General features: G+C 37.1%; 2 protein-coding genes across 11 annotated transcripts in view; one reads left to right on the top strand and one right to left on the bottom strand.

Moving 5' to 3' along the window:
• The first annotated feature begins 199 nt into the window (after window positions 1-199).
• ASB14 (ankyrin repeat and SOCS box containing 14) lies at window positions 200-24,941 on the top strand. Of its 10 annotated transcripts, XR_011048819.1 has the most exons (15): window positions 200-258; window positions 681-720; window positions 1,869-2,083; window positions 3,216-3,271; window positions 4,645-4,776; window positions 4,883-5,041; window positions 6,998-7,243; window positions 8,851-9,022; window positions 9,972-10,515; window positions 11,392-11,545; window positions 12,267-12,614; window positions 13,678-13,744; window positions 18,373-18,476; window positions 21,010-21,187; window positions 21,453-24,941. XR_011048819.1 is itself a non-coding variant. In XM_068408617.1 (12 exons), exons 4-12 carry the CDS (start codon window positions 1,971-1,973, stop codon window positions 12,458-12,460), a joined length of 1,770 nt encoding a protein of 589 aa, XP_068264718.1. In that variant the 5' UTR covers window positions 200-258; window positions 444-478; window positions 681-720; window positions 1,869-1,970; the 3' UTR covers window positions 12,461-13,596. The 10 variants fall into 10 exon arrangements, 2 of the variants coding, with proteins under 2 accessions (XP_068264718.1, XP_068264717.1); XR_011048818.1 differs by lacking the exon at window positions 13,678-13,744; XR_011048820.1 differs by lacking the exons at window positions 13,678-13,744; window positions 18,373-18,476.
• The window catches only part of APPL1 (adaptor protein, phosphotyrosine interacting with PH domain and leucine zipper 1), a 31,491-nt gene continuing 19,225 nt past the window's right edge, over window positions 13,376-25,641 (bottom strand). Inside the window, exons 14-22 of the mRNA XM_068408615.1 lie at window positions 24,589-24,680; window positions 23,834-24,016; window positions 21,441-21,490; window positions 20,877-21,051; window positions 20,737-20,773; window positions 20,228-20,374; window positions 19,920-19,970; window positions 19,498-19,587; window positions 13,376-18,929 (exon numbers count right to left, since the gene is read on the bottom strand). Coding sequence (XP_068264716.1) covers window positions 18,780-18,929; window positions 19,498-19,587; window positions 19,920-19,970; window positions 20,228-20,374; window positions 20,737-20,773; window positions 20,877-21,051; window positions 21,441-21,490; window positions 23,834-24,016; window positions 24,589-24,680 — 975 coding nt within the window. The 3' untranslated portion in view covers window positions 13,376-18,779. The remainder of the gene's footprint in view (window positions 18,930-19,497; window positions 19,588-19,919; window positions 19,971-20,227; window positions 20,375-20,736; window positions 20,774-20,876; window positions 21,052-21,440; window positions 21,491-23,833; window positions 24,017-24,588; window positions 24,681-25,641) is intronic.

The following is a 25,641-nucleotide window of genomic DNA, read 5'->3' as shown; positions in this document are numbered from 1 at the left end:
TAACAAGAGTATTTTTACAAAGAAACTGGACTTTTAATTCCTTATTTTGCTGACACCATTTGTCAGGTCAGATTATTAAACATAACTAACCTATGTGAAAGAAACATGGAGAAAGTCCCAGAGTATCTTATGATCGGGTATTTATAGTGAGCTATTAATGGACATAGGCTCCACTGAGATCATTTTCAATCCTGAAAATATCACTTTCAACTTAATAATCACTTCTTCAAAGTGTGAGGTCTTCCCTCTTTCAAGAAGGTGAGGAAAACCAGTATATTTTCTCAATTAATAGGAAAATTAGTAGTCTTTTTACAAAAAAGAAATAGTCTAGATTTAAAATGTTTATACACTCATTGTACTATAGGTATAATTGAATAGTAACAGTTACTTGTCTGTATATTTTGTTAATATATTTTTCTTTTTTGCTACCTGTGCAATTACAGAGCAAGGCCTTGCAATCACACATTAGGTGGATCAGGTAACAAATGATGCAGGTTTGCTATGAATTACTGCTGCTCAACTTTAAGATGTTTCTAGAATTATTCCGAACTTTCTAAGTGGCATGTTGACAACTTCCTTTGTTTTGCTGTGCTCATTCATTTTCCTAATTAATTTTTGCTTTCAGTTTTAGTTATTAATTTTATTTTACTTTGCCCTGTATTTTTGATTGTTTTTTTCAGGCCAACTTTCTTGAAAGACAGAAGTGGAAGTTTTGATAAGGTAAGAGAGGAGAGGTTTGAGCCTAACAGAACATCTGTGATTTTAATCTATAATAGCATGTTACTGAATATACAAAAGAACCGTACGACTGCTTATGCATGTAACAGTGTACATCTACACACATTATACTATTTAATGATTGATTTGATTGTTAATAATTTTTTATGATTTCTTCTTAAATTTTAACATTTAGACTTAACAAATAGTATCAATAGGATTTATTTCTATGCTTTACTGTTTGCATTACAATCTTAAAAGGGTAAAAATATTTTAACTGAGCCCTTTCAATTTGGCAAACCTTTTTTTTTTTAAACTAATACTGTTCTTAAGCTTGCTTTTTTTTTTTTTTTTTTTTTTTTTAAATCAACTCCATTGTGGTTAACCAGAGTGTTTTATTTCTGCCTGTATTTGGATACATATTGTTGCAGTAGTTACATATATCCCTTACAAGTATTAGGGAAAAAAAAACAGGCATGCATTGATGAAGAATGCAGAATTGTAAGTTTATCTGTTCTAAATGGCTGTAGATTATGTACATAAGGTGGTAAAGTTGGTCTTCTTTCAATCATGGAGTTTGATGTTGTTTCAGTTGGAAGGCTGATGCACATAATAGCACAAATCTACAACACTTTCCTGACTACAAGATATGACCCTAACAATATCTTTGTTAAAACAGTTTGAACAAAACCTATTATTAAAAAATTTCATGTCCTTCACTTGCTCTTATCTTCCAGGCCCTCTCTGAACAAACTGAAAAAACATCCCAAGTCTTACTGCACATCTGTTTTCCCACTAAGGAAACATCAGAGCACAATTGTGATGATGTTCGAGTGTCTAAAAGACTTAAGAGGGAATGACTATTTATCTGAAAACTAAGTTTTACTTACTTTTGTTGCGTTCTAATAAGTAATGCCAGAACAAGCAGCTATTCTGTATGTTCAGTCTGTGGAACAGAGATAAAAGCTAGCATGTGCTATTGGAATAGAAAACCTTTACTCTGTTCTAAATAGAATAACTCTTTGCAGTGCAAACTTAAATACTTGGGAGAAGGCTGGAGATTGAGATGGAGAAGTTCACAGTAATTTGTTTTAGACTGTGTTTCATTTCTTTTGATACTTAAACAGTGATTGCTATTTCTGTTACTCCAGATTTAACCTGAAGATTTAACATCTGCTTCCAATTAAAAAGCAGTGTTTCCCTACGAAAAGTGATCCAGGTTGTGGTGATTTGCGGTGTATAAATCTACATATATGTTTGATGATGACTCTGATGATGAAATCCCTATCCAACAAGCTATTCAGAAAAGCTTACAAGATAGGCATAAAATTGAAACAAGTGGCAGTGCAACAGAGGATGAAAGGCAGTAAGTTATTCCTTCTATTTTGGGTGTTTTCTTAGCATTATTCTAAGCATGTAGTAGTCTTATTTTCCATTGTGACTCTGTATGTTGGATTGCTCTGAGCTTGTCTCATGGATACTGGAAACCACTGGTAGCTCGCTTGTTCTGAGTTCTCCCTGGAAAATGTATACCCATCTCCTTGAAAATATGGAATGTCTGAAACTTTCAGGTGATGTTTTACGTCAATATCTAAATGAGTACAAGGCTTTATGAAGAAGATAAGTATGTGATGTAAGAATAGATTGGTATGGTAGCTTTACCTCATTTTAGTATTTAATTGTTGGCCTTTGTGTGAAAAATCCAATATTTATAGTGGCAGGGTGTTGTGGTTTAAGCCCAGGCATGGAAATTAAGCACCACACAGCCACTCGCTCACTCCCCTCGCTCCCAGGGGATGGGGAGAGAATCGGGGTGGGGGGGTGGGGGGGGGAAACTCATGGGTTGAGTTTATTAGGACAGAAAAAGAAGGGAAAATAATAATAATAGTAATAATAATAATAATGGTAGAATATACAAACAAGTGATGCACAGTGCAACTGCTCACCACCCCCTGACCAATGCCCAGCCCATCCCTGGCTAGTGATCCCAGAGGAGAGAAATCACAAACCCACAATCCCGGAAGAGAGAGAGTGCTTCCCAGCCAGCCCTCATCTATATACTGAGTATGGCGTTGCATGATATGGGGTATCCCATTGGCCAATTTTGATTTGTTGCTCTGGCTATGCTCCCTCCCAGCTTCTTGTGCACCGGCACGCTAGCAAAGCATGGGAAAATGAAAAGTCCTTGATGTCTTAGCAACAACTAAAAACATCAGTATATTATCAACATTCTTCTCATACTGAATCCCATACTAAATCCAAAACGTATTGCTGTTATATCTACTAAGAAGAAAATTAGCTCTAGCCCAGCTGAAACCAGGACCCAGGGGAAGACCAACAAAAAAAATGTTCTAATGTGTTAAAACCTGACAAAGCCTACATAACTTACAGAAATCTAACATGTAGTCTAGACTTGAGTATTTAAATTAAGGTATAATTATTTCCTGAACTTCTCATTAATTTTTACTTCTCACTTGTTTTTTGTTTTGTTTATGCAGTTTCCAGTATATTGCAAGTAAAGAACATGGAAAGATAATTGCAGCAATTCGGACAGTTAAGTACAAATACACCACACTAAGCCTATACCCCTAGGAATCACTTGGGTATTGTATTGTTGAGCAATGCCTACATTTTAGGTGCTTGGTCACCTGATTTAAGTGCAGGTTTTCTTTAGACAGTCAACAGATAAGACAACTAAAAGCGGGACACCCAAAAGCTAACATTAGATAGGAACATAATAATAGGGTGGGTTCAAATGTCACTCCTCTCAGATTCCAGTGATTCATCTCCTGGAATTAGGGGACAATATCAGGCCTTTCTTGTAAAATAACAGGACAGCAAGGCCCCCAGTCAATTAATGCTTCCTAAAAGCATTTCACTTTGCGAGATACCCAGATTAAAGTCCCTTCTCTGCCTGAAGAGTGTTCCAGAGTTGTTCCTTAACTGCCAAAATTTAATGTATTCCTCAATGAGGTGCTCTTAGTCCGTTCTTCTGAAACTTCTACTTTTTGTGGTATAATCAATTTATATACTGAGTCACAGAGATACGTAAACAATGAGCGTAAGTAGTACAGTTGTTAGGACAGTTGTGTGGCAGTGGGAAACCTTCACTCTTGTCTTTATACATGTCATAGTAAGTAGTTACAGAGGTATTTAGTGGAGTAGGAATCAAGAAACCAAGTCTCTTCTGGAAAGGCGGATGCTATATATGTTCCATACACTATGAAGAATGTGCCTAAACTCTAGTTACACTTGCCTTCTGGCCTTATGAATATATAATTCTTCCATATGAAGGAGAACTTCAGCAGCAGGGATTGAGAGCAGTCTGTCCCCTCACGCTATAGTTGTAGGTAACAGGAGGGCAGACTGCCTTTTCCCAGGAATGATGAGATAAAAAACATGAGCAGAAACCAGGCCTCTACTTAAACAGGCTTTCCAGCCAAAAAAGTTTTGCTGTTTCTTGAGGAGATATAAAATTGAAAACATAATCATCTGTGTAGATTCAAGTTCTAGTAAGATTGTTAGTAAAAGCAGGAATAATGAGATAGGTCTCATCCTGTTAGATCAGCTTCATTTTACTTTTGCCACCCTAAATATTTTCCCTACATTTTCACTAGGACACCTGTTTACTTTATACATTAAACTTTCATGTACTATTGCTCATAAGAGAGGACTATATTTGAAATATTTTAGTCATATTAATTATAAGTAAGTTTTTTCAATGTATAATTCAAAATGCTTTGTGAGTCAATGTCAATTGTTGATTGTTCCATTCATGTAAACTACACTCTGAGAAAAAATTGCTTTGACAAAGCAAGTTGTTTATTCTAGATACACTGATGGGATAAATGGCACTCAGTATATTAGTTGCCTGAATTTTGTTTTATGATGAGTGATGGAATATGTATCTGCCTTAAAACACTGCAGGCCAAGAAGAGGCCTTGATGAAGCTGGTGAGGCACAGTTCTGCTTTTGAAGAAGCAGACCAGCAAGGCTGGCTTCCTGTGCATGAAGCTGCAGCACAGCCAAATAAGAACATCCTTGAAATAACTTTGAAAGGTACAGAGTCCTTGTGGTTTTCCACCAAAAAGTTTTACAAAGTCAGGTTTGATGAATGATCCAGCTTCAAATGTGTTCCGTTTTTTTTTTTTTTTTTGTATTTCAGCCTCCCGTGCCATTACATGGGAACAGACCACTCTAAAAGGGGAAACACCTCTCTTGGTGGCAGTAAGAAATTGCTTTGTAGACAACGTCCGCTTTCTCCTACTCAATGGCTGCAATCCCGATGTTAAGAATGAAGAGGAAGATTCTCCTTTATTTATAGGTGAATACCTGATTTAGGGGTGGAGAGGTGAGGGAATGAGGTGAGGTTATAGTTACACATTTTAGGTTTCAGTTTGACATATTTGACTTCAAATCAATATCTAAAATATTTTGGTATAAGGAGCAAAAAATGTTAATCTTAGTATTGAATGTGTCTTTCCCTGTCTGTTTTTTCTTAGATGATATCAAGGCTTTAAATGAGCTGACAATTCCAAATTAGGGACTGTCACCACAAAGTTCTTAGCATTATTTATTAATTAAAGTATTATCCTTATTGGTCTACTGAAGTATGGGAAACATAGAACTAGGAGAAGCTAAAAATCTTTCCCCAAAGTCTCATACAATGCAGGGAGCTCCAGATGCCTACTATTTCCCGTCCCTCAGTGGCAAAGAGTTTGAGGTTCAGGTTGAACATACATCTTTTTCCTCAAAGAATCAAATAGCTTTCTCCATGAAGTTCCAGAGTGTCTTCCTCTGCTTTCCTTAACATCATTTATGCAGTGCTGCCAGATAACCAGGTCCTCCTGCTTCTTCATGCTATTACTGTTCTTCTTGTCTGCAGGCATAAAACATTCATATTCTCTGCTTGCATGGTATCTCTTTCATTGCATCAGCTTCTTTTTCTCCAAAAATCATGGTAATTGATTTTGATTTGCAAAAGTTGTAGCAAACTAGCCTGATTTATCTGCATTTTGTAGAGCATAAAACAGTGTTTGTCCCTATTCAGACATTGTTGGAATTAATCCAAGTATGACAAATGAAGAAGCTAGCCAGGCCTAAATTCTCTGTTCACTTCTCTTTGAATTTTTTTGATTGAAGAAAAAGGTCCCATACCTAGTATCTCTCTTAGTGTGAATGCCATTTTAATTTGATCATGCACAAGAACTGTAATTCTTGATTTGTAAAGAACTAGTCCCAATATTCTGCCAAGATGTTTTTCAAAAATGTTCTATGTTCATTTCATTTGCTTCCTCCAATCTGGGCTATGATGCTATTGTTCTTGCTGAGTCCTAGCTAAAAAAATGAAAGCGTGTTCTTATTATCTGAGTTCTAAAGGAGCACTGTAAGTTTCTTGGATGAACCTGTAAGTTTTTCCTGTGTTGGAAGGGTGCTTTTTTCAAAACTGTCGTTAAAGGAATAGGGAAAAACCTACCTATCTGTAGGACCCCCAATCCATCCTTTTGAAGTGACTAAAGCTTCTAGCCAGGGCCACCTGCTTAGAAAAGATATAGAGGATTCCTAGATACTTTTGAAGTGGACTATATTAAAATGCACCATTCTCCAAGAAGGAGATGTATGGGATTTATCTAAAGCAGCCATGCAGGTTACAGATAATGGGACATCACAGGTTATAGTATGCTGTCAATGATATTTCAAGTAGCTGTGCCACATGAGGCTTCTCTGCCTAATCTGTCTCGGTGAAGGGCATCACTGTTCTACCCCGCACAGCCTGGAAGATCAAAGAGAGAAGGAGGGAAAGGTGTTGCTTATTCATTCTATTCACTGGAGCCAATGCAAATTACTCTCTTAAGATCCTTACTGACTTAACAGATCAGGCTTATTAAGCTAAGAAGGCATGTGACACAGTCATTTTAAACTTTGTTTCATATCATGGTAACTGCTTGTGAAGATTAAATAGAGCGCTCTAAGCAGGCCAGCTCCTGACCGCACGAAGTCCCTGTATATGATCTCTATCTAGTAGTAAGGAGAGTTGCATTCTGTTGCATTACCAAACGCAACAGAGGATTACAGCGAGAAAAAGAGATTACCATGAAATTATTCGTCTGTATAGTTGATGTTATCCTGGAAACAAAGAACAGAGTTGATAAGTTAAACCTTTCAGTGTAGTGTGTAAATAGCACTGCCAGGAAGAGCTCGAGCTTTCCCAGGTTGCCACATAACAGAAGCCATAGTGCCTAGAATAGTGTTGAATAATATTCACTTAATTGTCTTACAGCAATTAAACATGATTCGTATGAGATTGCCTCCTTGTTGATAAATTCTGGTGCAAAAGTGAACTTGCAGTGTGTCCACAAGAGGACTGCTTTACATGAGGCAGCCAGACTAGGCAGGAAGGATCTGGTGAAGCTTCTCCTTCGTTCTGGAGCGGATCCCGACCCTCGCAGTGGATATGGGCTCACACCTCTAGCACTGGCTGCACAGATCGGACATACAGAAATTATGGAGCTCTTATTGCAAAAAGGTGAGACTTTATTATATAGGATGTTATAGGAAGAGAAGGCTCAGGGTGGGGGTCTATCTTGACAGTGTTATAAATATCTGATGGGATGATGTGAAGAAGACAGAGCCAGATTCTTCTTAGTGGTGCCCAATAACAGGACAAGAGGCAATGGGCACCAACTGAAACCTAGCAAATTCTGTCTGAACATGACGCTTTTTTTCTGGGAGGGTGGTTGAACATTGGAACAGGTTTGTGGAGTCTTCATCCTTGCAGATACTAAAAACCTGACGCTGCGCTGGGCAACCTGCTGTAGCTGACCCTGCTTGAGCACAGGGTTGGACTGGATGATCTCCAGAGGTCCTTTCCAACCTCAGCTGTTCTGTGGTTCTGTTTTACAACTCTGTAGATTGATTTAGTAACATATAGGTTCAGTGGTGGTGTTCTTCAAGTGAGTAGAAATTGTAAGCCATGTGTGTTAGTACTGAAATGTTTAAAGCCCAAATGGGACAAAGTGAATCCTCTTTCCCACAGAGAAAATTATTCCTAAATGCAGAGGCAAAAAATTGTTCTTAGCTGAGTAGCCAGTAAAACTTTGTATTACTGAAGTGGAAGAAAATGAACTGTTACCATGTTACTGAGTATACAGTCTGTAGTGTTAATAGGTCCAAACATATACAAAATATATTTTTAGAGATTACTTACTTGTAGCAAACTGTAGTAGTCATCAGTGAATGCTTTGCAAAGCTGCAAGCAAATCTGACACATTGCAGGACACACTTTGTTTGCATTTTTGGATGGCATCTTAATTTATTTGAAGATTTTGACTCCCAATCACGTGAGTTGAGGTCTGTCTAAAGAATTCCTAGTATCTAAATTTCATGTTATAAGATATATATGTGTGTATGTGTGTATCTATGTATACCCTATTTACACACCTTTTTATTAGGCTTCTGAAAGCCCTGTGATTGGATTAAAACTCGTTATTTTAAGATAAGCCTTCAAAAATAGCAGCAGAAGTAACTTTCCTTACTAAAGAAAATTAAATGCTATCCGCACCAAGAGGATTGTTGTGATGTAGTGAAGTAGAGGCCTGATAAAGACTATATTTTCATAATATTCAAATAATGTATCAATATTTTAGTGAATAATTGTAATTGTTTTTAAATGCAGTATTGTTTTCTCATGTAGACAGGTCACCTTAGGGAAGGCCTGACAAGACATCTATGGTGGGGAATTTTATATGGTGGCTCAGCAGCGCTGGAACTGGGTTGTATGAACTGTTCTGATACTGGGTTCTCTCATATTTAATTATATCTGTCTGGTCTTTGCAAAGTAAAAGAACTGAAATGCATTGTGTGTAAGCCAAAAACTAATCATTTGTATGAATAAGAACCAAACCCCTTGCTTGCCCGGTTCTACCATCAAGTCTCACTGTGCAACTGTGTTCAAAGCAATTTGGACCTTCTTGTTCCCAGGATCAATGATCCTACATGAAGGTTTATGCCCATAGTGGTTTTATTTGGTGCAGAATAGTATCCACAATACCATGTCACCAGAGGTTTGGAGATATTCGTTACTGCTGAATATTTACAGTGACTACTGTGAAAATCCTTGATGCTTCTTTCCAGGTGCAGATGTTCTTTCACAGGCAATGGATTGTGCTTCTATATTATTTGAAGCAGCAGGAGGAGGAAATCCAGATTCTCTGAGTCTTTTACTAGAATATGGGGCTGATGCCAATGTACCGAAGCACTCGGGTCATTTGCCAATCCACAGAGCTGCATATAGAGGACACTTTCTGTGAGTTAATATACTTAAAAATCAAGTAATGGTGACACCAGAAATATTAATTTTGCTAATTCTACCTTGTTCAAAGCAGGCAGCAAATTGGTAGTTTGGTAGAAGGAATTCTCTTTGGCCGTGTAAACATGAGTTTTCTGTGTCTGAATGTAAGAGACCAGTCAGGATAAAACCTTCATCGTTTTAGGAGGAACATATTAATTCCTATAGCATTCCCCCACTTGTCACAAATAGTAACACTGTCCAGTCTGATGTTGAGGTTCTTGGGACATCCTCACTCTCCTTGGGCATGCCTCATCTCCACCCCATAACAGGAAGGTAAATGTACTAAATAATCAGATAGACTTAGGGGATAAGGGTTATCCCTATTTGAAAGACAGGAAGGTCACTGGAAGAGATTTATGCTAAAATCACAACCAATAAGTGAGAAACACCTCTTTAATACTAAGAATGTAGTTAAGAATCTGAGAATTCTTAATTCCTATGTTAATATTTTATATATATTAAGTTATATTTAAACTTAAATTTATTGTATATATTAAATTATGTAATATATGTATTCATGTTATAATATATTCTATTAATTCCCTAATTCCTATGAGTTAAGCAATAACACAGTGCTCCTGACATTCAGGAAAATCTTCTATTGAGAAGGAATCATTATTCCTCTAGCAAAGAATGGGGTTGTTCATGAATAATAGTATAATAGAATAATATTTTATGTGTAGTAGGTGTGAAGTCAGTATCCATTGCTGGCTAACAATATAATTGTTAGCAATTAAAGTCAATGCAGAGGTATAGCATGCCGTGGTACTGATTTGGTAGATTAAGACAATTGCAAACAGTCATGATGAATTCTGAAGCTCAGCAACACAGAGAAATTCAAAGATTGAGATAGGTGAACCAGTATGTTTAAGATTCTGAGATTCTTCTTTTTTTACTTCTTCAGAGCCCTAAAAAATTTAGTTCCAGTTACTAATTTTGATGCCATTAAAGAAAGTGGGATAAGTCCAGTTCACTCAGCAGCAGCAGGAGCACATCCTCAGTGCCTTGAATTTCTCCTCAAATCTGGGTTTGATGCCAATTTCATGCTGGATCAAAGAGTTCGCAAAGGCTACGATGACCGCCGGAAATCAGCATTGTACTTTGCTGTTTCCAACGGGGATATCTGTTCAACACAGCTGCTGTTGAATGCTGGAGCCCTGCCAAACCAAGATCCCATCAACTGTCTCCAAATAGCCTTGAGAATGGGCAACTATGAGTTAATGAATCTACTGCTCCGACATGGGGCTAATGTCAATTACTTCTGCAGAGTGAATACGACACATTTTCCATCAGCTCTACAGTATGCTCTGAAAGATGAAGTCATGTTAAGAATGCTGATGAACTATGGGTATGATGTGCACCGCTGCTTTGATTGTCCTCGGGGAAACAGTTCGCATTCCCAGTATGTGACTGACGGATGGACTTCTACTGTTATCAAAGATACAATGGTAAGTATATCAGATGGCTTCCTATGTTGTTTTACTACCAGTGTCCTTCCTAAAAGTAAATGAAAATGTACTTAATGCACTGTCAGAAAAGGAAGTTTTGAGAATCTAAGACAGTTTACACATAAAGGTAAGAATAGACAAGGCTTTAAAAATAACTAGATGTTGCCGTGAGGCCTGGTTCATGGCAGCAAATTATCATAAACAATATTTTTGAATTGTGAAAATATAGCTAATGATATGGTAATGATCAGTACAGAGTTGGCTCTCCAGGGCAGTCTTGTCCATGCTGTGAAAGCAGGGATTGCAGGCTGGCTCGCTGGGTTGTCTTGTGTCATAACACTGGTACTGGAAGGCAGTTGTAAGGACGCCCTAGAGCTGGCATGATAAGCACTGAGCAGAAATTAGCAAACCTGGGCTAACCTCAAGAGGATCCTGGAGACACCCATCAGGGTCATTGTTTTGCAGTTTGTAAAGTCCACTTGAGCTTAATAAACCCTTCTTCAGCCTGAAGATAAGGGGATGTGGCATGCACTGAGGTGGAGGGTCCCCCTGTTCAGCACGCTGGGACTTAAGTCTAAATTCCACCAAGGGAGTGGTAGCACTTCTTTTTAAGCACTTAGTTACCAAATATACAGCTGCTTAAGTTCATTTTTGGATCATGTACAAAATAACCATCTCATTAAAATCTCTCAGGTTTTCAGATTCTAATTAAGGCTTAATGCAAGCTGTGACAACCTCTAAAGCTCCCCTGACTGACAGAACACTCATTCTTCCTGGCGTTCTGCTGAAGTTATTTAATCGCTCTTGTCCCGCAGAGGCGGAACTCATTTACAGGAGTATTGAATATTTTACTATTAAACATTTTGTTTCTATCAGTTCTGTGAAGTGATAACCTTGTCATGGTTGAAGCATCTGTCTGGGAAAGTAGTGCGAATAATGTTAGATTATGTCGATCATGTCAATATCTGCTGGAAGCTAGAAGCAGTTCTCAAAGAACAGGAACTCTGGCCGGACATCAACTCGATTTTAAGTAAGTATTTGATGTTTACATTTGAAATGACAAACAAGCTGTTTCAGGACTGAGGTCTTCATTGTTGGTATTTTAGTTTCCATTTTCTTTACCTTAGACTGGTGCTTTTCTTGACCCTCGTTAGGGCAAAAGTTATGTTTTGACAGTAAGAGACCTCTTAAAAATCAGTCTGTGTAGGATTTAAGTTTCTCTCAGAAGTGCAATAGACAGTAACTGCACAATTTATGTAGAGCACTTGGGAACTTTAATTACAATGTAGACAATACAATCCTCTCCAAGGGGAGAAAAGCTTTTCCCCCCTGCCTCAAGTTGATGGAACAAATCTAATAAATTACTATTTTTAATTGATTTAATTCTAGTCTGGATTAATTCTATGTCCCTTTTGTTTGTACATAGATTAAGAAGTAGTGACTCATAATTCTACTTTTAGTAGCTTCTTCAGGTTGACAGAAAACTGGCACCAATTATTTGGGGTTAAAGTACATTCCCCAAACTTTACTACTTAAACTTGCATTAACCTACATTTAGCCAACTTGACAGAAACAAAATCTGGTGATTTAGCTGCCAATGATTATAAATATAACTGAGAGATGTGTGTGCTGAGGTAAAAAGGCTAGATCCTGACAGGTCCGGTTTTCCAGGTAGCAGAGCATTGAATAAATAAACTGAACAAAATTTAATGAATAACTTATTAATATCAATCTCGCCTTCTCATTTCTAGCAAATCCTCGCTCTCTGAAGCATCTTTGTCGTCTGAAAATACGGGAATGCATGGGCCGGTTGCGTCTCCGTTGTCCTGTCTTCATGACCTTCCTTCCACTGCCAAATTGCTTGAAAGACTACGTACTATACAAGGAATACGATCTTTATGGTCAGGAAAACTTCACAGGAACCTACAGCCTCAACTGTACATAATTATTAGTTCTGTGTTTTGAAGGAAATGTTGACGTGGATAAGACTGTCGCATGCAGCTGCTTTTTTCTTTTGGGATTTTTCTCTCTTATGTATATTAAGGAATACCAGCATTCTCCCCCTCACCCCCTGAAGAAAATGGGGAGAACCCCAAAATGTAAGTATTGGTGATCCCATTCTACAGATCTACTAGAATAGACACTGTCTGAAAGTTATGGCAATAGTATTTTAAATGCTTAGTGTGAAAAGTTAACAAACTGTCAAATGTTAGAGCTGCAAACCTTGGGTTATTGCTAAGTTAAAGCCTGTCATAAGAGATAACACTACCCCCATTGCAGGGTTAAACTCAGGGTTTAGCTAAAGGTCAGGGATTTAACTAACACCAGGAAGGGCCATCGTTCTCTTTCCTCTTGTACCTTCCTTTCTCTTGGCGAGTAGAGTTGTTTGTGAAGTCCTGCATTGAAGTTCTGAAGAGCAGCCTAAGTAGATTTATTTTTTCACCCAATTAAGCAATCCCACATTATAAGCAGTGAAATGGGATTAACAGCTATAGAAACTCCTGCTTATTACAGCAGCTAGTGTGAAATACCAATTTTTCAACAACAAGGCGCTATTTCTGAAAGATGTGTTAGTTCTGCATCTCATTCTCAGGTGTTGATGTGTCTTATCCATTATGTGTTTTGATTGATCTCTCTAGAACTAGGTTTTCTTTTTACAGTGCTGTCCCAAGGCATGCTTACAATTTTTGGAGTTTCTCTTCCTGTACTTGTGGCTTAAGCTTTGGGAGCACTATCTGTCAACAGTCACAGTTGTCTTAGGAAGTCTTACATGGTACACACAGACTCACCACATGCCTGTTCTTTCTAAAAATACTGCAGATGTCAGTTCATGTTAGAAAAAAAAAGTTCATCAACACACTTGGCATTAGTAGTATTTATTCCTTCATTATCAAGTAAGCATAGATTTTTTTTTTCTAGTTATACATGCATCTTTATCACAGAAGTTACATAATTCAAAAGTCTGCTTTTCCCCAGAAAAATCTACAAACTTTATAAAATACAAATTTAACCACAATGTAGTTATGACCCATTGCTTTTTACATGGTGTTTATCATATAATAAACTAATGAAGCCCGTGAAGATGTGGATTGGTACCCATGTTAATGGTTGTGCTGGTATAGCCTCTGTACATGTGAATTCTGATCATTGTCGTAACCACAGCTCTGCAGAGTGCTACACGTTGTCACACGACTACAACAACACGTGCACTGAACAGCCAGCTAGGATGGTAAGGATTTTCTTCTTCTACCATTCGGTCTTTGATTGTTGCAAAAACAAGTTATCAGCATTCCAAGTACAATAACTTCTGCTGAGGTTATCTGGCTAATATGATTAAAATTAAGAGGATTGAGATACACTTTGACAACAGAGGGATATGCATATTTTTGTTTAATGGAAGGGAACAGATCCTGCGCCAATAATGGTAGTCAGTATTATGAAAAATGCAGGAGGTTTTTGCATCAGTACAAACCCCACCCAGAAAGTTACTATAGTTAAGCTTTTATTTAATCTACAAAATGCTGACTGTAGCCCTGGCATAAGATGTTTACTATCCATGTTTCCAAGATTAAGACACACAATCAAAGGTGACATAAGTATGCCACTGGAGGTTTTTAATACAGCTATTCAGGGAAAACGTGCAAGTCAGTCTCAAACATTGCAAAAAACACACGTCACTAGAACAGGACCAATCCAGAACATCATCATAAGAATTTGACCACTCCACTCTATTATAAAAATGACCTGAAAGATTGTACAAAATCCTTGGCTTGCAATATAAACTTCATTAGGAATACAAGTGCATTCACAATGACACACTGACTTGTTCTTCTCATGACAACTTAGATACCACTGTGGCAGGGAAAACAAAAAATCAACTTACTGCTTGGTTAAAAAGAAAAGCCTTGGAGACTAATTGACTTGCAAGAAACTTTGTAAAATAGAGCAACAGAAAGAGGAAGAAGATCTGTCTCTGCTTAGTGAATTTAGTAGAGATACTGTCTAGTCTAATAGCAAAATCTGATATTTTACATTCTATTTGAATTATTTCTGAAATAACAAGAGACTATATCATAACATAATTTTCTCCATTGGCTTCTTCTAAATTCTGTGCAACTAATTAATCAGAATTTACCTGAAACATATGCACAGTCAAATTTGCTTCTTTATATCAATGTACATAAATTATACTTTCATAAATAGCTTCAGCTCTTTCAGGATTTTCAGCTCTGGGTTTACCTCCATATAAAGACAAAATTTGACAGCACTGTAGAGGGGGGGAATGTTCCTTAACTCTTAAATATTACTTTACTGTTAGATAGTAAAGTGTCTTGATACAATTTCAAACCTAAGCAGATTAAGCAAGTAATAGGCTATCAAATACAAATTAGTTTACACTACCCACTCATAACCAGTTATATATGGCCAAGTTGTTTATGACTCTTAATTTGTGCTCTGATTTAGACTTGGAGAAATCTATTAATGGTCATAGAGGAGTGCTAGTTATATCTACAATGCAATAATATACATACCTGTAAGCACACTTAGTATATTTTGATATTCATGCCATTACAAACATAAATAATGTATGTAGCTTGAAACAACTGACAGCAAGACTTGCTTGGTCTGCACAGTGTAAATCTACATAGTGTAACAAACTTCATGTCCCCTTACTGAATGGAAAAAATGTGAAGGTAACTATTAGGCTGCAATTAGCAACATAAAAAGTTAGTCCTAAACAACACTGCTGATTCAGTACCTATGCAAAGTCACTTTAAAATCATGTGCTTGAAAGAATATTTTCAGGAGTGTCTGAAATAATACTAGATTCATGTGAAGCAAACTACAGCTTCAGTTGGAACTGCTTGAAAGATCAGTCTGTAAGTAAAAGGCAATAGGAAATATTAAACTGGAGAAATAAATTACAGGAGAGGAAACCAACCAGTAATTTACTTACAACAGTAAAATGCTCAGATGGTGAAATCCTACCACAGTAGCTCCCAGGAGAACGCGAGGTGTTTATATGAAGTCATACTCTCAAGGATAATACTAAGCACTCTAATTTATTTTTTTTTTTAATTAACAAAAATGTTTTCCAATGAAGTACTTCTAAGCATCATAGGAAAAAGGGTACCAAACAGGATTTTATTTTGGGGAGAAGGACATGGATAAAACCTCAGCAGCTATTTTGTTTTGCCTTGAGGTAGTTCTAACTAGAGCCAGGTGCTCTTCCCCTTAAGCAAAACTCAGTAATTCTCCCCTCCCTGCTAACTCATTGCACCATTCCAGTTTAACTTCCTCATCTCTTCTGACCTGCCATTTGCTCTTGCAGCTTTCATCACTCTCCCAGGTGCTTTTATATCTTTTTGCTCATTTTACACCAGCGAAACTCTCCTAAACACGCAAAACCCCCCCCTCCTTTCATTCATGCATGTCAATCTGTTTTCTTTATCTGTTCATTCACTTCCCTGGGTTTTTTAGTGGTTAAGATGAGAATCATCCAACACAAAATAAATGCACTTCACTCCTATGCTGTCTGGTTTAGAAAAAACTACATTTAATGGCATAGATGGAAAGCCTGAAAAGCAAATGGAATAGTTGCAATCATGTATTGTTAAATCTAAAAAATCCCATATGACAGTAAATTCATCTGCCAGCTTTTTCTCCTGCTTTCTTCCTCATCTTTGCAGATTTTCTAGAACAGTAATGGTAGGTTTCAAGAAAAAAAAAGAGTAGTTCAATTTTCTGACATTTCTTCAATAAGGCTAACGCAAACCAGGTACAAATCAGAAATGCTTTTTGATGAGATGGCTAATCTTCTGTAGCGAGCTAGGGCTATTACAGCTAAACTGGCTAGCACATTAATCAGTCCTGCTCTGACAAGCTGGGGGACTAGATTTTAGAAACTGGAGACCACTGATCTCATATTTTTCCTGTGCTGTTTCAAAATTACTTCATCTTCAAACTGTACTTGAGGAAGATACAGTAAGACACAGTAACCTTGAGCTATGCTGTCATATTATTTGATAGAAAACAGAAATATCCGTAAGTAAACAAACAAGAGAAAGAAACATGAACTGGAACGATTTGCAGAGACAAACTGGCTGCCGTGCCATCTGTAAGCCTAGGTTTAGGCACAAAAAGGAAAAAAAACCCTGGATTTTCTGCCTCTCTATACAATTTTGTTGGCAAGAATAAAAACAGTCTCTTAGGGATGAGAGATGAAACTAGAAGACTACATATGAAATAAAAATGCCACTCTCTTTTAGAAAAAAGCCTCAGATTTGTGCAGTCCGTGTGACAGTGTGCTAGCCAAATTTGGCCACAGGGCAATGCCAGTTAGCCTGACTGGGCAACAGCAAAAGCAGGTATTTCTGCAAGTGACTGGCTCCTCTGGGGATGGAAAATGTACTGGAACAGGAGTTGCTAACTAACTCAGGAAGAGAACCTGGAGGCTCTCTGCTGCTCAGCTTCCCCCTCCACCTCCTATTTCAGGCCAGGAGTACCGTGACCCCTCCCGAGGCTGCCCGAGCCCTTCCACAGGCTGTGGTGCCAGGCACGTCTGCTCCGAGCACTGCTCTAGCTCCTGCTGCGGTTGCAGCCCCAATGCAGCAGGCTCTGTTAGTCCTGCCCAGTGCTGCAAGGGCAGGCGCCGCTCCCCCTTCTCTCCTCTGACAGGAGCCAGATGCAGCGAACTTCTGCACAGAAATTCGCATCTCCAGCGTAAGGGGCAGGAGGAGATGGTCATCTTCAGCCAACACAGGGCCACTGCAGAGCGTGAGGAGAGCTAAGGATACTGATCCCTCTATCCACCTACAGCCATCCAGCAGAGAGGGCCTGAGATTCCTCGCTCACTTTATCAGCACTGAGCAACTCAGAAGGGCTGGGCCATCACCCGCTGATGGGGAGGTATTCTGAAAATTGCTTCCATTCCTGAACACCAGAAATGCCCTGCAATGAACTGTAAAACACTCATAACTGTTATATTATAACTTGGAGTACAAGCATATTCTTCTCTTTCTATATTTCCTATTATTTTCATGCCACTATTAGATATCTTCTGTTTCACTGGATTTTAGTATTTATAGTAATTAGTGTAAAAATAAATATTTCTCTTCAAACAAGTTTTCTCTTCTGGATCACAAGGTGAATGCACATTTAGTACTATACAAAATAAATATTACACAGCATATGGAACATGGAGTTCAGATTACAAGCTGTAAACGGACACTGCTTTGAAAAATGCTTTACGGGATTGCCTCGAGGATGTCGGATTAGCAGAGTCTCTTACTTCAGAGCTAGTAAATTCTGTTTGCAAAATCAATTTCCATAAAAAGACTTAGAGCCTCACCTCATCTTCAGTAGGTGTAGTGTACTGGTGGCAAGGCATTTACATATTCAGAAGATTTTTCAAATGGAATTCAAGATGTTCCTGCAACTCTAAGCATGTTTTACAAAAAGTGAACTCAAAGGCTTACAGCTTTTTATTACACGTACTGGGGAAAAACCAAGAACATGGCACTTGTGCTACAGGAATATATGTATTATTCTTATCATTTGATAAGGAATGCTTTAGACATTCCTCACGCAGCAAAGTGCAACTGTGTATCATCAGCTCTTATCTGACAGGACTTTTTTTCTCCTGTTAAAAAGAAGTCTTTCAGCATTATATTCACCAAAAAAATCAAGACAGTATCATACAGTGCAATATGAAACAAAAAAATCTTTCTGTCTAGAACTATTGCACATCTCGCTGATGTTAATAAGGATTTTTCTTTCTAAATCTAAGAACAGTTATGTGCAACAAATTAGGGAAAGCTTAGCACTGTCTTATTTGGACATCACTTTTGTTTCCAGCAAGGTGTTCTCCATACTGCAGCATAAAGAAAAATTTAAGTGTACTGCTGAAGTCCAATGAGAGTTTTAAGTTTTGCTTCAAGAGCAGTCAATTGCACAGAGAGGTAAGTGGGAAAAACACCCCCCACAGCCTTTTCCGTATTGCAGAGAAGCCTTGAGAAAACATAGCTTTGTACTAAACATGGTAGCATCACCATGCTTCATCTGGCATACAGAAGAGAAACTATATTGACATGAAAATAGAAATCACCTAATTGAGAAAGAAAAATCAAGGCATAATAGGGTCTACATATTGTGAAGTTTTTTATATAATACAACAGACCCTCCACCTACATTTCACTTCTTGTAGAACTTGTGCCATTTCACCAGATATATCCAAGATTGCAATTTTAATAAAGTAGGCAACCTTAGGCTTCAGATTCTCTCTTCTTCTTTCCATCTTCTCCTAAATCGCTGTCTTCCGACTGGCTACTGCTAAGGACTACAAATTGTCCTTCTCCGCTGCTCTGGTTCGATCTGCTGGAAGCAGCTATCAACCGGCTTTGCTCCTCCAAGTCCTAATTTGAGAAGGGGGTTGGTGGGAAATCAGAAAAAGAATATTAACTTTAAAGCCATCTACAACTGAAACAGAATACCATTATTATGATTTATAAACTATGTTTTAATACTATCAATGGACAGCTTTCTGTACAGAGAGAATTAAAAGACTGAATAGGAAACCACAACATGTACATTTCAGAGGCTGCCATTATTACAACAGCTCACACGTTAACACATCTGTACCTGTAACCCACAAATGACAGCAGGTCAGAGCCTGCTCCCTGCAGCCCCTCCTCACTGTGTAACTGAACCCTCCTCAGCAAATGATGTTATTTTGGGCCAGCGATAGGTGTTCCTTCAAGCACTGCTCTTAAGTGGTTTGTGGTTTGTCTCCTCAGAAGAGCTCTTTTTGAAAACTGCTAAACAAAATTATACAAAATCTGCACAGGAAATACTTCTAATAATTGACTTGATAACATTCTATGAACTGGTACTAAAGAATATGATAGTGGGCTTAGAGTACAAAACTACAAAAGAAGGTAAGTAGAAAAAAAAAGAATATTAAGAAACAATGATGAAATGTACCTTTTCAATTTGTTTTTGTTTATTCAGTTCTTTTTGTTGTTTCTCTTTGACTCTGTCTATTTCTTTCTGCTTTTCTGATGCTTTTCGATCCTAAGGGACAAAAATGTAAATTAAGTAACAACAGCCTGAGATGTCTGATACGCTACCAATTTATATGAGTTTGCTTAAAACTGTTATACCACTGTTTTGAGGTATGTTTGTTAAAGGTAGCAAGCTGAATCCTGTCTTGAATAGTGTTCCACAGCAGACATTGGTAAGTCTTTTTATCTTGGGTTTAAATTCTAGAAAACCAATCCCTTAAAATACACCACAGCAGTATTACTGCATCTATAAGCACCTTGCAGAATATATTCTATTGCACGTATTAAATATACTCTCTCCCTTCCATTCACAAGTATCCCTTGCCCCAAAAAGATTCTTACCAGTTCTGCATGAAAAGCGATCTGTTTTGCCAGTCCAACAGAGTCACAAATCTAAACACAGAACAGATTTGAAATAATCAAAAAGACTCTAATAAAAATAGCTTTAAAATTAAGCCAGATTCCCAAATTAAATATGATAGCATATTAAAGCACTTGCAGGTACTCAGACAGTCATCTTTAACTGTTTTTCACTACATTAACAAAATACTCTCCCATAGAAATCCCTTAGACAGCTTGAATGGATCTAACAGCTTGGAATCCACGTCAAGTTCAAAACTGATACAATCAAGTATAACCAGCACCAATACCTTTTCCCCTTCATTGTTTGATTCAAATATATAGCAGATGGAAGTTTGGCGGCTCTCAACTCTCCCTCCTGAAGTTCTAAGCACAAATCCAAAAAGGCGCTTATTCTCCTGGTGCGTGGCATACAAGACTACATTGGGCAAAGGAAACTGCCAAAAGGATCAAATATGGAGATATTAAAACTGGTTCCAAATATCTTCTGCAAGAGGTTTCAATATACTGCACATTAATTATTTCAATATCATAAGAGCACAACCACACTAGAAGAAGTTACAACCTGACCAAACATGTAATTATGAAACACAAACAGTAGATTAGAAGGCAAGGATTAAATTATTCAAAAGAGAGGAAAACTTCTAAAAACACACACCATGTAAGAAAAGGGGACCACGTTTGCAATGCCATTCAGTCATCCTTCTAAATGTGATTTTTGCTAACATCTAGTAATATTATTTTTAAAGTAGAAAAATTACATTGCTGAGTATTTATCTTAAAATGTAAAATTACTTACTCGTAGTCTTGTAACTTGTGTCTGTGGATCAATTAACCTAAAAATTTGTTTTTAAAAACAAACCACAAAGTAAATTTTACCAAAGTGAAAGAAGATCATTCTGTAAATAAACTTCAGTAGAAGTCAGGAAGCAAACTTACTTTAAACAGTCACAAGTGACTAATAAATGTGACTCTGTCATCCTGAAAATGTTATGGATGGCGCGAGCTGCTAGTATTTGACGCATTGTTTCATAAACAACATCTGGACTTTCATCCGACTTCACCTCCATAGAGCCAAGAAATCTTACAATAAATAACTGATGAAGAATTGAATCTAAGACAAAGAAAAGTATTGAAAAAAGTGAACTCCATTTTGGGTCTTCCATTCAAAACCGAAGATGGACTGCAGTCAGAGAAACGCCAAACTTCTGCTAACTTGGAAAGAGATGGCTCATGCTTGTGAATTAGAGGTAAAAGTACTAAGCCGCAAAGTCACACATCTTTTCATTTGGTTTAATGAATACAAAAGATGCAATGAATTATTTTTAAAACAGACTTTCAGACAGTAGCCTGATTTAACTCAACTTGTCTAATACATTGCTAATGTAACTAAGCATTCTAAAACCGGTATTAAAGTAGAAGAGAGAAACTACAGATGAAAACAGAAAAATAATTTTCAAATTCTATTTTTTATTTTGCATTGAAATAATATTTTTGTTTTACCTTCTGTTTCAGATTTTGAGCCTCCAGATTCACCAAAAGGATTTGTGCGTCTATTAAAAAATGAAAACATTAAACCGGGAGTCAGATTACAAGAACCACTAATGAATAACGTATTAGTCTCATGCTGTATCAAATAAGAACATGTAATGATTTCACGGACTTGTAATCCAGAGGAATAATGTATGATAAATCATAAGGACAAGCAATTTAATCAGGAGTTAGATATCAATTGCTACATTTGAGGGCTCAAATTATGGGAAAAATACCAGACATCATTGTCCTATTGCTGCCATAGACAGTTTTGCTCACATGGTATTTTTTTATATCTGAATCAAGCCCAAGTCAAGACCTTGTTAATATTTGAAAAGGTGTAGTTTTAGGGCATGAAATTTCACAGAACAGCTTCAGGAAGTACAGCCAAAAGCTGCTCCTTTCAGTACTCCATAGGAGCACCACACTTCTCATCACTGTCTCAAGTTGTTGAATTACTTACTGAAGAGAAGTCACAGGTTTTGTTTCAAATGCAGCTTTCTGAAAACACCACTGGGGTTTTACTCCTAGAGGGTCAAGAGAAATGTGGCTCTTTCTGGCTCTCAAAGACAGAATTGCTATCAGTTACAATGAAAAGTGAAAATACTCTAGGCTTCTAAGTCTACATTTTTCAAAAGCAGTAAAGCGATGCTGAAAAGAGTATGGGAAATGGGGAAATTTTATTTAAAAACTTCTAAAGAGGAAAAAAAACCTTTCTCTTTGGTTAACTGGTAGCTCAAAAACTATTGTCAAGGGTTCAATAAACTTCAAATTAGGTTTTATAGGGGAGTAATGAAGGTGTCACCTCTCAATAGTGAGTGTTCTAAAAGCAAATTTCAGAACTAAGAGAAAAAAAATGTCAGTCTCTCTTGTTCAGTTACACATCAGACTGACAGCCAGTTGTATTTTATCAGTGAAATCTTTTAACTAAGCGACGTCTAGTTTAAAGTAATAAAATTGTTCTAGGTTGAACTCTGAAGGCAAGATTGCATTGCTACAATGTTTATATAACATGGACTCAACGAAGAATCATCGCATTAAATGTTGACCTGGGTAAATACACTGAAGGGAAATTCTTTCTATTAGCATCTTTTATTGCTCAGACTTTTCTTGTCATTTAAGATTAGACCACAATAGTAAATGCAAAATCTCACGGGATCTCTCAAAAGGCAAAACTAAAATTCAAATATATGTCATCAGTATCAGAAACTAAGGAAAGTCTTTTTTTAGAAAAATAATTAATACTTCTTTAGAAAGAAGTTGCCTATCTGTACAAACACTGCAGTTCTTTATTGACAATGATGGTTAACTGAAAATACTGAGCTCAACTCTATATCATTTCTGCTATGAAAAATATGATTTTCTAGAATGGAATTATAACTGATGACATGAATTTAACTGAAGTATTAACTGTTCTACTTCCTGGAATACAGTTAAAGTCTATTTTAAATCAATATATTCTTAAGGATCTAGTTAGCCAACTGATTATCCTGCTATACCAAACAACAACTAAAAAAAACTTAAAAAAAACAAAAACAAAAACAAAAAAGACTTGAATATATATAATTTAAACTCTTACGTATCTGTGAGGTGCAACTGAAATTCCAAGTATTTTTCCAGAGGGCAGGGGGCTACAATACGTTATTGTGACTAGAGTCACGTAAATTAGTTTTCGGCTTTTTGGCTTTTTTCTTGTTGTTAAGAGCAGCTGGATCTGCAAATATGCTTTCTTAATATCTGAATTCTGTACATATAGTTCCAGAAATGCAGTGCAGATTCATGGGGTTTTGTTACTATTTTTGAGTGGGAAGTTTACAAAAAAAACAAGTAGGAGAAAATGTTTTTATATTTTGGGAAGAGCTCTTAGACAATTATAACTTGTCTGTATATGAGATTACTCTAGAAGCCTAGATCATTTTCACTCACCTTTCAGGTTAAGAAGAGCGTCATCGTTTGCCATCATCACCTGGAGGCAGGGCTACCAAATTTCTCTTGAGTTTCCAAGAGGAAATAACCCAAGCTGCTGGGTGAGCAAGCAATAGGAAAGGAAAATACTTTGTGAAACCAAAAGATTAAAATAAATCAATAAATAAAAGCATTAGCTGTTAAAGCAAGAAGAGCTGCTGCTAAATAGAAAACTACACCTTGAACCTAGTGCAAGTAATTAAGCCATTTTTTTTACAACTCTATTTAACAATTAAATTGTTTTGCTTCTCTGACCACTGCAAATTTTGTGACGAATCAGGAGGGCAAAGGCAATGTGTGTTTTGGAGCTGCAACCTAAACATGGTTTTCTTGTTTGTTTGTTTTTAAATTAATATCATTAACTTTAGGAATTTTTTCCTTCTCTCTACATTTCCTACCTGCCCGATTGCCCTGAAGATTTTGCTTGACCAGGCAGATCTTCACTAACTGGAGATATTATGTCAAATTGTATTGGAGTGTCAGGAGCAACAAGTGAATCCAAGGAAAGGGCCGATAAAGCTGCTGATTCAGATCCCAGTGACCCTATGCTGCTAGTACGAGCTGCAGGAGGACGAGATTGTCTAAAGCAAAACAAAAAATCAAAGTGAAGGTATCTTAGTTTCAGGTTGGTTGATAATAAATTAAACCATATGGGACACTAATACAATATTCCAAAACTTGGACGTAAAACAAAACAAAAACTAAAAACCTGTAGAAGTTTAGGGTATGCTAAACGAAAATGGAGTCTACGCTCCTAGTCAAATTTAAGTAAGTTAAAGTTACTACTTGCATTACTGATTGCATCAGATTGTATTCTATTTCATATGCTGTTATATAGTGATAAAACAATCTGAGGTCTGCTTCCAGGAGCTGGACACATTAAGAAAAATCTCATTAGAAATTCATACAACAAACCAGACATACGATGTCTAGACTAAACAAAACTGTCTAGTCAGCTGGAAATCTGGATTACTTGTAATGCTGGATGCTAAACAATGCTGAAAAGGTGAGTTCAAGAAATCTTCCTCGAGCCTATCAAAGATTAAGTTCTGAACATAGAAAGTTTTGTTGTTTGGGGTTTTTTTCCTGGAACTTTGTCCCGGATTCTCGTTATAGATCTGCTCTTCAAATGACCTATAGTTCATTAACTTACACAGTTGGCCGCATGCTCTCATGCCTCTGCTGAAAGGAAGGAGATGGAGTAACAGCCTCCAGAGCTGACTGATTTACACGTGCAGCAATTTCCTGCAATAGAGAGATGGGAAAAAATAACTGAAAACATTTTCCTCAAAATAAGCTTTAAGATTTTAGTTTGATTTATATGCAATTGATAGAAGTTATAAACTCAGCCCTTTGAGAATCTTACATTCCTAAATTTTCACTAACATAGTTGTAGTATTTTCTTCTAACTTGTAACACATTTCCTGCTGTTCACTTTCTAAATGTAAATAGATGCACTTGCTTTATGATACTGCGAATGTTAATAAAAGCCAGCAATAGACAAAAGTCCCAATGATAAGTCTGACAAAATAAGCAAATGTAGCCAGGAAGAAAAATAAAATCTCATTTGAGATATGTCATCCTCAACTACTAACGAAAAACCACGAATATTCAGAAGACTGCACGTGAAATTTGGGAACACTTAAATGTTTCTGAAAAACCAAGACATGAACAACTATCAAGGACTACGTAACGATGTTATTTCAGCAAATAATGGACCATTTACAGTTAAGAATTCCATTTTAATCTTTCACTGAAATCACTAATTCTGAAGTATCAGTATTTAATGTTGATGGCTTCACTTCCTGGGGTAAAGCCAACAGCAAAAGTCCTTGAGGAAAAAGGATTTTTGGAGATGGAAGGTGCAGAAGACAAATCATTTTGTGTGAGCATGTGACTAAGAAAATGAGAATGACTGTAAAGCCATTGGGAAGCGAGGAGAAGGCACTAAGATCCAGGCGTAAATGCACACACCCCCAGTGATGTAAGGGAGCTGCACCTGCTTATGCCAGGGCTAAACAGAACCTCAGCTGTATAGTCATCAGAACACGCGCTTTAGGTAACTGAGCTTTGCGCTAAAAACATTTTGTTTCTCATCCCTATAGTTAACTTAGACAGTCAACCAGGTAGTTGTATTATCTACAAAGTTATATTTAGTTCCTAAACCAAAAACTGCCATGACACACTTTCCATTTCATCTTGATCT

Source organism: Nyctibius grandis, chromosome 10 (assembly GCF_013368605.1).
Source record: "Nyctibius grandis isolate bNycGra1 chromosome 10, bNycGra1.pri, whole genome shotgun sequence".
Taxonomy (NCBI): domain Eukaryota; kingdom Metazoa; phylum Chordata; class Aves; order Nyctibiiformes; family Nyctibiidae; genus Nyctibius; species Nyctibius grandis.
The sequence above is the reverse complement of the archived record's forward strand: the minus strand, read 5'-3'. Positions and strand labels throughout refer to the sequence as shown.

Excerpts from the sequence above, each read along its gene's own strand:
- ASB14 (XM_068408616.1), top strand. The coding sequence starts at position 1,971 with ATGTTTGATGATGACTCTGATGATGAAATCCCTATCCAACAAGCTATT. Across the intron at positions 4,777-4,882 it reads CCTTGAAATAACTTTGAAAG|CCTCCCGTGCCATTACATGG; the intron begins GTACAGAGTCCT and ends TTTGTATTTCAG. Across the intron at positions 9,023-9,971 it reads GCATATAGAGGACACTTTCT|AGCCCTAAAAAATTTAGTTC; the intron begins GTGAGTTAATAT and ends TTACTTCTTCAG.